The 12991-nt window shown below is 43.6% G+C and overlaps 1 protein-coding gene across 4 annotated transcripts in view; it reads right to left on the bottom strand.

The window, feature by feature from the left end:
- Window positions 1-1427: 1427 nt before the first annotated feature.
- Window positions 1428-12991, bottom strand: part of sema4bb (sema domain, immunoglobulin domain (Ig), transmembrane domain (TM) and short cytoplasmic domain, (semaphorin) 4Bb) — an 82469-nt gene continuing 70905 nt past the window's right edge. For all 4 annotated transcript variants that reach the window (XM_056278786.1, XM_056278784.1, XM_056278785.1 and 1 more), the window contains exons 12-16: window positions 11973-12183; window positions 11069-11184; window positions 10273-10430; window positions 9345-9436; window positions 1428-6307 (exon numbers count right to left, since the gene is read on the bottom strand). In XM_056278786.1, the coding sequence (XP_056134761.1) occupies window positions 5535-6307; window positions 9345-9436; window positions 10273-10430; window positions 11069-11184; window positions 11973-12183 (1350 nt within the window). In that variant the 3' untranslated portion in view covers window positions 1428-5534. The remainder of the gene's footprint in view (window positions 6308-9344; window positions 9437-10272; window positions 10431-11068; window positions 11185-11972; window positions 12184-12991) is intronic.

Here is a 12991-nt window from a genome sequence, read left to right on the forward strand (position 1 = left end):
CTCAGGGAAACAAAAGTGAGTAGAGCGTGACAATGTTGTTGTAATGATGTATTCACTGCTGTGGAAATGTACTAAACTGATCAACTGACCCCTTCTGGATAATTTCTGCATCATATTTTATCCAGCCTTTATTTTGGACCGGCTTTTATTTGCCCAAACAGGGCAAACCCCTGGCTATTATTTGAAACCTGGCTTTTACTTGTGGTTATTCACAATCAAGTTGACGACCATTTTTTGTTTTGTTTGCAGGTGTGTTTGTGATGAGACCCGGATTGGAACATTGCTTTTAGTGTTTTAACAAATGACTGGGCTTACAGCTGATTACTGCACATGACCACATGTGACAAATGTAGAAATGAGGTCTTAGATGCTTACTGACACCTGCAGACTACATTAAACATCTTTCTGATGTGCCTGTAGTCACTGATGGGTGGAATAAAAGGGGTGAAAGGTCAGCATGGCATCTGTCCAGATCAAGAAACATATTAATAGGTTTCAGGGTTTTTTTTTTTATTTTTAATATCACATTGATACCAAAACTGAGCTCTTTCTGCCGGTAGTGGCACTGACAGCAGAATACAAATCATGAGCACGGCAACGTGGCTGCAATAGAATTATTCACCGTGAGTGAAATGTGATGGAAAAATAACAGAAATTTCAATATCATGCTGACTGAGACATTCTCTACCAGGTTACCAAAACATTTCACACCACCACCACAGGTACTATACATCAGGAATTTTCTTCCTCGCTGGCGAAGTGTTGAGGGGACCTGCATCTCGGTGGGAGCTGGGCAGATTTACATTGCTTTATACAGCAGTGAACAGTAACTGACCATCAGTAAATTGAATACTGGCTAGAATTTATCATTGATTCACCTAGGGACTTCCTCCGATCTTTGTAAATGACTCCGGGGGTGTTACTGATCCCACTCAAAACCAAGTGGGGGGGGGTGTCTGGGTGGCGTGGCAGTCTATTCCTTTACCTACCAACACAGGGATCACGGGTTCAAATCCCCATGTTACCTTCGGCTTGGTCAGGCGTCCCTACAGGCACAATCAGCCGTGTCTGCGGGTGGGAAACCGGGTGTGGGTATGTGTCCTGGTCGCTGCACTAGCGCCTCCTCTGGTCAGTCGGGGCACCTGTTCGGGGGCGGGGGGGAGGATAATGTGATGTTCCCATGCACTACGTCCCCCTGGCAAAACTTTTCACTGTCAGGTGAAAAGAAGCGGCTGGTGACTCCACATGTATCGGAAGAGGCATGTGGTAGTCTGCAGCCCTCCCCGGATCGGCAGAGGGGGTGGAGCAGCAAACCGGGGCAGCTCTGAAGAGTGGGGTAATTGGCTGGATAGAATTGGGGAGAAAAAGGGGGGAAATTTAAAAAAAATCAAAAAATCAAGTAAGCAACACGCCACATTAGATCCATGTTTTATAACATGTATTTTATTAATTTCTTAGAAAATTAAAATAAAGTGCTTTTTATTTACAATATAATAAAAACAACAATCACAATATCAATGTATGATACAAAAAATACAGTTCACAACATTTTTTGTACTCAACAGATTCAATAAAAAACAAATTTTCATGCAGGTTTACGAGACCACATTAGTCTAATAGTTCTTCAATCAACTAAGCTTATGGTGTTCAGTATTGTCACAATGCTGAGGCAAAGCCGTTGCTGCCGTGTCTCATGGCCGACATGGAGTATCTGGAGCTGTGCTTGCATTTGACCATAACACATGACACAGCGAACGAAATGACCAGTTTTGCTTTTTTCTAGTGTGCCGTTTCCTTGTGTGACCATTGCAAAAAAAAAACTAAAGTAATGGATTGCCTACTTTTTAAGGCTTTTTAAGAAAATAGACTTGTGTAACCTTGATGTTCTGCAAAATATGTGATCTATTATATATCACTTGGCTACATTCATGTACAGTACAATATGTTGCAATTACTGGAGAGCTGCTCAAAACTCAACCTTTAAAAAAAAAAACATTAATCGTCTTGATATTATTCTTTACTGCTTTTTAAACTGAACGCATGTGTCTCATTTCTACTTTACCTCTTGACACAGTCAACGAAGCCAAATGAACAAAGTAGTGTTGTACTGCAACATTTGCGTCTCCGTGCAAGACTGGCAAATAGCTAAAACTGTGCTCAGAGAGGGGAGTAACCGACAGAAGCAGAAGGTTTTGAAAGGAGAAGCGTATTTGAGCAGCTCCCAGTGTTGTCGGTTGCAGGTAGTTTGCAGGGTGGCTAAGGTGGATCCATTCTGCGGTCAACCCGTGTTGCGTAGCAGTGAGGTGAGTTAAGTGTGCCCACGAAGGGCTACAATCAAGCCTTTCACCGCACTGCCGTTGGTGAGGTCATTGCTGAGTGGTGTAAAATGTGGCACATGGCTGAAGGCAGAACAAAGTTACTTCCAAAGGCATTTTGAAAATGTGCTGCGGCCTTTATCTATCAAGCATCTCAAGGTAGGCGACCTCCTCATTCATTATTAACCAAGGGACTCAACTGTGCGTGCTACGCAAGCGTATAAGTGGTTTCAGCTCAGGCGTCAAACCACAGGCTTGCTACGGACTCGTACCTTTCAGTGTGGTGAACTTCACCGTGGCCGACAGAACCTGTGTATTTCAGACGTGTTTGAAAAGTGACTGCATCCCTCGTTTTTATCCAAGCCGGTCGGCCAGTGAAAACGTACAGGATTAGAATTAAGACAGATTGATATCACATAAAAAGTTAAATTGATAAAATGCCAACTCTGACATGCTTGATAAATGCAAGCCCGGGAATTGAACTGACGAGTATGTGATGTTTTGTACAAGAGGGAAAATGTAAGCTGGAGTAGGCAAGGCAGTAAAGCACTATGAAAACAAAATAAAAAATAAAATAAAATCAGCAGTGTGCACTCTGTAGTTTCAAAACTCTCGCTACAACACATCTTGCACAAGGTCCCTTAAAAATACACAATTACAGATATATACAAGACAAAAACTGTAACAAAAAAAAACAACAAAAAAACAAAACAGAAACACTGACCACTATTGCGCAGTATGCTTTCTGTGCAATTACTTTGTCAACTTTTTAGCAGACATAGCTTTATGTCATTTCCTCAGTGTTCAATATAATAAAATATTTATTCTGTATGATGTTAAGAGTACATACTGCAGGCTAACTTGGTCAATACAGTGAAGTGGTGATACATTCCACAACATATATATGCTGCCACGTTGACTTTATGGCCCTGGAAATGCATTTACCTCAGAAATAGAGCATACAATAAATACAGCTTCCTACATCTTTGGAAAATCTGATTTTTAAGTCTCGACAAATTGTCAGCAAATGTGTTTGCAATATTAGTGTTTGTAACGGCTGCAATGGTCCCTGTCATAATAACAATTAAATTTTACAACACCTCCTTCTCTTGATCAGTCAGACCCTTTATTTCTCAGTAGTCATGTTTCTAAAAATGCTCTCCTGCTCTAAATCCAAAAAAATCTTATTGAAATGTGCAAAGAACCTGATAGTGTTCAACGCCTAGATCACTTGTGCTTTCACATTTTCCATGGCCTCGTCTTGGTAATGAGAGTGGTTAATGCATGTGTTGCAGAAATGCAACCGGGACTGATTAGGCTCAGGTGATACAGAGCTTTACACACCTGCCTCCCGAGATACAACAACTGCAGTCTGGACTAACAAGTTGGAAAAAAAAATCCCCCCCACCCAACTACAGCCGACCTGGTTCAGTTTTACCAATCTCTGCAGTGAAATTATATTTAGATCTCAACATATTCCTCGCCATTTTAATTCTTGAAGTATTTTTTTTAACTGCCAGGCACTTCTCCTATTGAGGAAAAAACAACAAACAAAAACAAATCTGTAATACTACTGAGGGCATGTCAGTATTGTTCACATTATTAATATCAGTCTTTGCCACCTTAATAGTTTGCAGCTAGAATTGCCTATTAGTGCCATTTTGAAATGCTAACCATGCAAATAACATTTGAATGTCAACTAACGGATGAGTTTTCCAACAAAGAGAGAGATGCCAACATTTCAAAATTATATGTCAACCATTAACCCGGTGAAGCTGTATGGGTCTCTTCCCATTGTCACGTTTTTCAGCATCCTATTAGCATCCATTTTGCTCACGCTCGAATTCAAAACGTATTTGTCTTTTGAATTCGCCAATCCTGTTAAATTCCTTGCAGTTTTGGATGGATGCAACAGATTTTTAGCTTTTTAGATACTTCTGTGAAGCCCAATTCTGGTGAAGCAACCTGGGCAGTTTTCGATAGTGATCAACGCTAACAGAAGGCATGAGACGGAGTGGTCATACAAGAATGGTAATATTGCATTTAAATCAGACAATCAAGATCATTTTTGGCACAGTACGCATTTTGATTTTGGTGCTGCCGTGGACATGATATACCTGTGGGTACTGCTGTTCTCCTTGGCTATATCTTATACCCTCCTTGCCTAACTAGAATGTTCTCCGAGTCTCTCTGATACATTTCTCAGTCAAATTTGCCTCAGAGAAAGAGCATCTGTCAAATTTGACTCAATAACCCATGACGATATTGCCTCTACAGTATAACACTGAAGACTGGTCTACTTCAGATGAGTAGAGGTGTTCTTCGATTAAAGAAAAACAAACAGAAAAAAACTGAAAACGTTTTTTTTCCTTGCAATGTTCATGATACAGTTGCTGTATCTAATGAATGGGAAAGTCCAACTGAAGATCGGCATGCTTCCAGGAGGAAAACTCGAGCCCTGGAACAACATTTCTGATAACATTTGTTGAACGATGGCCAAGTGTCTGCTTTCTTCATTTTAGTTCCGAAGGATGAAAAAGGCTTCGTCTAACCAAAGTGAGGCCCTGTCTCTTGGTCTGCCGGATCTTTCTCTTTCGTCACCATTAGTCTAATGCAGTCGGACATTTCTACAGCAAACAAGAGAAACCAATGTGCTTCTGACTTGCTTGGATCATGTGGAGATCATCATGGAAGGGCTGAAGGAATTAAATTCTCCCATATGTGAGGTCTTGGTGAAGAAACATGACATATGTAACATGGTTTTCGTGACCCGTCCGCTTAAAAACAGAGGACGGTCATCTTCTGCAGGGCGCGCACAGGTATGTGGATGAACACACAGGCTCACATGCACATATTCCACTAGTGACCGACGAGGAGAAATACTCAAGCAAACGAAGTGTGCTATAACTACTGTGTTAAAACTATTCTAATCAGCTGCCATGGTTCACTGATCCTGGTTGAAACAGGAACACCGTGCCGTTTTCTCACCCATACAACAGGACTTTTCGACCGATACGTAAGACAACCAGTCGCTTGGCGTAGGAGTGGAAGTGGCTAAAGAAAATGAACTCCGTACTGATCACAGAACAAAGATGACACGGGAACAAAAGAGATGTGCTGTGATGTAGGAGTAACGTGATGCGAGACATCTCCTCTCCTTCAGCCTGTACCCCCCCCCATAGAGATACAGGGTAACATCTGGAGCATCCGTGTGTGCTCTCACACGATAGAGTCTTTAATCTCAGAGCCTAACCTTACTCTGGGCCGGGGGCAGGTGGGGGAGTATTCCACGTGGCTCTCCTTCAAGTTGAGTGGCCGCCTGTCTGATGACTCGGAGAAACTCTTACTGTTGTCTGGCGAGGACTCGTGGGTCGGCGTGCTGCAGATATAGTTGTCATTCAGCGTCTGGTAGCCCTTGTGATCAGAAGTGGAGACTGGAATAGTGTTGCCGTTGAGGGGCAAGCTCTCAGCAGGCTTTCCCACTATCCTTGGCTTCTTCTGCTGCATGTTGGGGCATTCACCCTGCTTCAGCATGGACTTCATACGGTCCCGGTTTCTGTAGACAACGAACAAGGAAAACACCACCAGAGAAAATGCCAACAGAGCGCAAACCCCAATCAGCTCATTCCAGTAGGTCTTGGTGTGGATCTGCGTCGATCGCGACTCGCCGGGCAGGATGATGGTCTCCTCATGTTCAATATGCGGTGTACGTGAGTGGCCAATCATTGTGGTGCTCTCCTGGCGGGGCTCTGCCCTTATGCAGTAGTTGGCCAACAACTGGCGGAAACCCTCTTCCTCTGACCAGCACTCATAGGTCTCCAGCCTATCACCCTGCGCCACCACTACCAGGTTACCCTCGGGCGTGGCGTAGAGGAACTGGCTGGCGCTCTCGCTGTAGCGCCATTTCCTCTGTGCCAGGTTGGATCGAAGTTTGCAGGGCAGGACTCTAAAGGTGTTGGCTTGGATGGTTACGAGCTGGCATCGGGAACCACCTGTTAAAAAAAAAAACACACAAAACAATGTTGATTCTCACACTGTTAAAAATTATTTTAAAATGAGGGAATACATTCCTTCATAAAAGGAATAAGCTGGTGGTTGAAAAGTGATGTAGGAGTTTGCTGGACTAAACTGCATGTTGTAAAATTATATATATATCTCCATCCATCCATTATCCAAACCGCTTATGCTGCTCTCAGGGTGGAGCCTATCCCAGCAGTCAATGGGCGGCAGGCGGGGAGACACCCTGGACAGGCCATCACAGGGCCCACACACGCACGCACGCACGCACACACACACACACCCCTAGGGACAATTTAGTACGGCCGATTCACCTGACCTACATGTCTTTGGACTGTAGGAGGAAACTGGAGCACCCGGAGGAAACCCACGCAGACACGGGGAGAACATGCAAACTCCACACAGAGGATGATATATATCCATCCATTATCCAAGCCGCTTATCCCAATTGGGGTCGCGGGGATGCCGGAGCCTATTCCAGCAGTCATTGGGCAGGCGGGAAGACACCCTGGACAGACCGCCAGTCCATCACACCCAGGACCTTCTATACATATACATCCGAAATTAACACTCGCCACCCGCCAAAGGCGAGTATATTTTCTGATTGGCGAGTAAATCTCAGAAGCCTACCTGCCAAATGGCGAGTAACAAAAAAAGTGAAATCCAACCACTTAATCCCCCCCATCTCTCTCGCTCTCTCTCCCCTCTCTCTCCTTAGCAACAGCAATAACATAGCAACAGCAATAACAGAAATTAACCAACGAAAGTGCATTAGAACAATAACACAGCAACAGCAATAACAGAAATTAAACAATCAAAGTGCATTAGAATGTTGCTAGTTGCTGCTGGCGGGTAACATTATGCACACACTCGAGAGGAACAACGACAGCAGCACCCGTCAAACTCGGTACTAGCCTACTCTATTCTTTTAACTAACGTTAGCGAGCAACACCAGTTATGTGGCGATATTTAGAAGGCACAAAACCACCATCAAACAGACAACCATGCCCCGAACAGGAGGAAGAAGCCACCATCACCACCAAACCGAAAAAAAAAAAGTTTAGTGAAAAGTGGCGGTATGACGATAAAGGAGCTGCGAGAGGCTGGCTGGAGTATAATGCACAGACTGTGATGAGTTGCTCCGTCTGTCGCCAGTATGCCAAAAACCGTAGCAATTCATTTGTCATCGGTAACAAGATAATGAAGGTAGAAAACAATCAAGAAGCATGAGACCTCCAGATGTCACATTACCTGTATGAATGCCTCTCGGGCTCAGTCGGAGCCTGTCCTCGCAACATCCTCCGTAGAGGCGCTAATAGCCATGTCCAAGCAGACCAGCATGAAAATCTCTCCGACTTCGAATGGATGTGCGAGTAAGTGAATTTAGTTGTCATCTCAAAATATCCTTATACAGCGTAAACAAAGTGCTGGCTGTAGCTAACCTTAGCCAGCTAGCACTAGTATGTGACCACCTAGTCTGCACTAACGTTAGCTGTGTGCTAGCTTCAACACCATGAAACAGGTTAAAACTGATTGGCGTGTCCGCGGTGGTGTAGCGGTCAAAGCATCGGCTTTGTGTCAATGCAGTTGCCCACTGGGGACCGGGTTCGCGCTCCGGTCTCGTCAGATCCGACTATGGCCGGACTTGATGAAGCAGCAATTGGCAACGCTGTCTTTGGGAGGGGGGCAGAGTCGGCTTGAGTTCATCACATGAATGCGTCTCTAGGTGTGTCAGAAAAAGCAGTGGTTTGGCCTGGATTTGCCTTGTCACGAAAGTGGCGAGGTGTCTCCTTTGAGACTGCCGGCCAGAGAGATGCAGATGGCGAATGCATGCAGTACGAGGGTGGGTGCCACTAAATTGGGAGGAAAAAGGGGAAAAAAAATCAGAAATAAAAATGATTAAAAAAAAAACCTCAACTCAGACACACTCTCGGATCTACTGACGATGCAGCTGTCATCTCCAGAGATCAGGGAGTATGACCCAACCAGTGCTGTTAATCTGTGGCACCAAGACTGTCAGGAGCAGGAGGCCAGACTTCATGGACGGAGCAAAGAGAGTGGCTGCTGTAGAGCGAGAAGTAGTCTGGGACTCGGGATGGGCATGTGGAGCACTAGAGTAGTTACAATAATACTGCAAATAAAACATGAAATCATACTTGTAACATTTTATCATTGACTAATTTTACATAAAATATTTTTGCTTCAAATCTGCACATTTTTAAAAGCTCTTATTCAACACAATATGTTATTCTCTCATTGTTATGTACTGAAAATGTTTGTATGGCACAAAAAAGGCTACTAATTATTTTGGCCGGTAAAAAATATGCTTGGCCGGTAGATTTTTTAATCTACCAATCCCCTTGGCCGGTAAGCCAAAAAGTTAATTTCCAACCCTGTATGTATGTATATATATATATATATATATATATATATATATATATATAGAGTGTCTTTTTCTGAAACCGTCAGTGGTGTTGTGAGCGCTCAACTAATAAGGAGCGGAATATGCACACACACACACACACACACGCGCGCACACACACACACACACATATATATATATATTGGATCAGTTGTGGAAGGTGAAATCCACAGTGGTCCCTGTGGTAATAGGAGCACTAGGGGCTGTGACCCCCAAACTGGGAGAGTGGCTCCAGCAGATTCCAGGAACAACATCTGAGGTCTCTGTCCAGAAGAGTGCAGTCCTAGGAACAGCTAAGATACTGCGCAAAACCCTCCAACTCCCAGGCCTCTGGTAGAGGACCCGAGCTTGAGGATGACACACACTACCCAAAAAAGGGCAAGAGGGATATTTTTTTTAAATATATATATTAGTTGTGTGTGTGTGTGTGTGTGGGGGGGGGGCTTCTCTTCACTTACTGCCATTGTTTTCAAACTCAGCATGGAATATGGCCAACCCTGTTTGTATTGAGTTTATTTGTAAGTAGATGGTATGTCACCCGACTGACGGCTCTTTAATTAAAGACTTTTACATGAATAGGCGACACTCACGGGAGGCTGACAATCTGGTGGAACGCGGGCTGGGAAACGTTCTGTTGCAAATAGCCGAGGTGTCAGCATCTTCCACATCCTGCTGCCAGTGGCTAAAACAAAAGAACACAAACAACAGGTTGGGTTTACAATCTGTAATGGGAGGAAACTTGTACATGTGCCTCCATTATCCTCTGGAAGCCTTTAATTGCAGTACCTATAAGTGTAGCTCTGTGAGAATAAGCTTGAGGCCAATCCTCTTAGAAGTTCCTGGTTCGAACACATGATTTCAAATGTAACGTGTCCATTTCTGTTTTTATGTGTAGGTGTGTTTGCTTGTGTCTCCTGGGTATGTGAGCGAGCGTTCACAAATACACAGTAGACTCTCATTTACACGGGCCAATGAAAGTGGTCTGATAAACAAAACAGCAGTAATGTTGAAATTATGATTTATTAACTAGGTTGGAATAACTTGCATTTACTTTTTGATGCATGAAATTAGACATTTCAAATTCAAATTAGGCAGAACATATTTTCTGTTTCATATTTTAAACAAACTTTGACTGGGTACTGCTGGGCTGTGTTTTCCACAAACTTTCAGGTTATTTGCGGCTAATTACAATTAGCGGCTTTATCTGTTTGTTAGACTGAACATACACCGGCATAGAAGCGGTGTTGAGTAAAATGTCAGACGTGGCGTGCCATTTGCAGCACAAACAAGAAGCAGAAGCCGCCGGTTGTCAAATCACTGCTTTTAACGCCGTTCTGCAACAGTAAAGTACATATCTGTCGGTGCGTCAGTGCTGGAGAACAGAAAAGTGTTGTGTTTAGTCACAGTCAGTACCAGACTAGTGGTTGCCAGTGCACTGATTTTATGTTGAAATGAATGGTGCCATCACTCTTGATGACATCGGCAAGAGGTGGTGTTTTTCGGGGCTTTCACTCTCACCTATCGGGTGGAGCCATCCTGACGTCCCGACAGAGCCGTCCAGTCCATGCGCAGTAAGGGTCTCTGGATAAAACACACTCTCCACAACTCTGGTAGTTTGAACAATTCGCCACAGGTACTTCCACAAGACCAGAATAGGACGACACAAACAGTAAGCCCTGCAGGTGAGGAGCACAAATCTGTTATTCTGAGATAATTGCAATAAAAGGTCCTTACTCTGCTGTACCCATAAACATTGCTAAGGATGCACCCTGAGATATTGTTGCTGCATTAGGGAATACATTACTTAACATAAGCCAAGAACATGGTACCAATTAAATATTATCAAATGGTTTCATTATATCACCTCTAAGAACTAAACATGGAAACACAGCAACCACAGTACCCTTTTGCAGGATTGCATGGACAGATTGTGCTTGGATAGGTCTGACCCAGAGAGAGCTCCATGTAATGGGGAGAGAAATTCATCCGAGTCAAAATGCCAGAGAGGATCATAAAATCTGCTGCAGCCTGCACTATAACTTTGGGGAAAATTCAATGGGGCGGCAGGAGGGGAAACATTTGCTGCAATTTCTCGCTTAGATAAAACTACCATTATGAATAAAAATACGAACTGAATAAACATCAACCTCGGTATCAATAGGGAAACAGAGAAGTTTATTAAACCAGGCTTTGTATCAAGTTATGAAACATACAATTATCTCTGCACCTATATTAAGATTCCCTTTTCTGTTGTGTGAAAAAGTGAAAAATGACTGTATAATATTTTATATGAAGTTATGAAAGTATGATTTACCCTCTGAGGATCCAGTTCAATATGCTGCACTGGCTGAGGCTTAGGAAACAGAACCATTTCTTCTATAATGTGCATTTTGTCATTGGTGTTGATGGCCTTATGTAGCTTCCCATCATCTGCAAGACACAAAAGACAACAGGGCTTCACTGGAAGTCAAGGCCAGTTTAAGGGGGAATGATTAAGGATTGCTATAACAATTATTAACACACAAGTCCTTGAGTTTTAATTAGACTATAAGTGGACACATTGCATGCTTATCTCCTACCCCCCTTTTCTCCCCAATTGTATCTGGCCAATTACCCCACTCTTCTGAGCTGTCCCGGTCGCTGCTCCACCCCCTCTGCCGATCCAGGGGGAGCTGCAGACTACCACATGTCTCCTCCAATACATGTGGAGTCGCCAGCCACTTCTTTTCACCTGACAGTGAGGAGTTTCACCAGGGGGACGTAGCGCATGGGAGGATCACGCTACCCCCCCCCCCCCCCGAACTGGAATCCTAACCAACCAGAGGAGGCGCTAGCGCAGTGACCAGGACACATATCCACATCCGGATTTCAACCTGCAGACACGGCCAATTGTGTCTGCAGGGACATCCAACAAAGCTGGCGGTAACACGGGGATTCGAACCGGCAATCCCCGTGTTGGTAGGCAACGGAATAGACCACTGTTCTACCCGGATGACCTTGCATGCTTATTTTGACAGACACAAAATCCTATTTTAATCTCAACAAATATTAACATCAAGCAGGAAACAAAGAAAGAGCCTGAATAACTTGGGATTCCCACCAAATATTAGCAAGGCAAAAAAAAAAAAAAACCAGAAAAATGGCAGAAATATCTGCAGATCACTTCTAGGCAGCATAGCTAACACTCATTGACTTTGTGAGTCGCTGATGCATTGTACCTGTCCCAATGAAGAGGACGTCGTAGGCCCTCTCCATGCCCTGGATCTTGTGCACGGCGATCTGTGTGTAACGCACGCTGCGCTTCAGAAGCAGCGGAGGACTGCGGATCACACTGTCCATCAGGAAGTGGTCCTTGACAAAGTTGAGCACCTTATCGGGCATGTGTAAGGATGAGTGGATGCCCATTTGCCGAGCGTGGTTTGTCACACACTGTATGGGAGTAAATCAGGGATAAAAATTTATTTCGGCTCTTTCAAGCACTTCACTTAAAAACAAAGGGAAGACAGATTTAGATCAATTCAAACAACAATGCTTGATTTATTTATTCCCAAAAAACAGTAAAAGCAGCATTCTCATTTGCTTCTGAGCCTTTACTGCAAACAAAGGCTTAATAATAAGGCTTAATATCAGCCTTGTGCACCCAAAATGGACTTCTCAAACAAAATTTAATCATGAAGATGATTTTTTTTCCTGCTCCTATCAAGTTTTTAGCCTCTGTGCTTCAAATAACTGAAACTTAAGAAAATACCCACCTTAAAAAGTACTGTATGCTCATATTCAATCTTAAAATCTAATTTCCCCTTTTTAACACCTGCCTGTGTCAATAATTAAAAAAGAAAATTGGACTTGCCCCCCTCCGGGGGGGGGGGTGAATTGCACCACTGAGCTAAATGACTTGTTAAAACTGATATTTTCTTTGCAGACTGTTTTTGGGAGGGACCGGTGAAGGCTTTAGCAACACGTCAGCTAGCCATTAGCTTTGCATACTGATTTGGGCCCTTTTCTGTCTTCCCCCAACTTGTCCTTTGGTCCCAACACAGGCTATGTGAACCACAGGTAGGACACTTGAGCCACCACAAAACTGTTCTTCAGGTCAACAACAACTGCTCAAACTCTTACACCTCTGTTAGAGTCACAGTACTTGTACACAAATAAATATGAAGAGCTGGAAGCGGTTGTCATCCAGCCTTGGCTACACTGGCTTTTCAAAAAAAGATAGTATATCTAAAGAAAGTTA

This window comes from Lampris incognitus, chromosome 4 (assembly GCF_029633865.1).
Source record: "Lampris incognitus isolate fLamInc1 chromosome 4, fLamInc1.hap2, whole genome shotgun sequence".
Classification (NCBI taxonomy): Eukaryota; Metazoa; Chordata; class Actinopteri; order Lampriformes; family Lampridae; genus Lampris; species Lampris incognitus.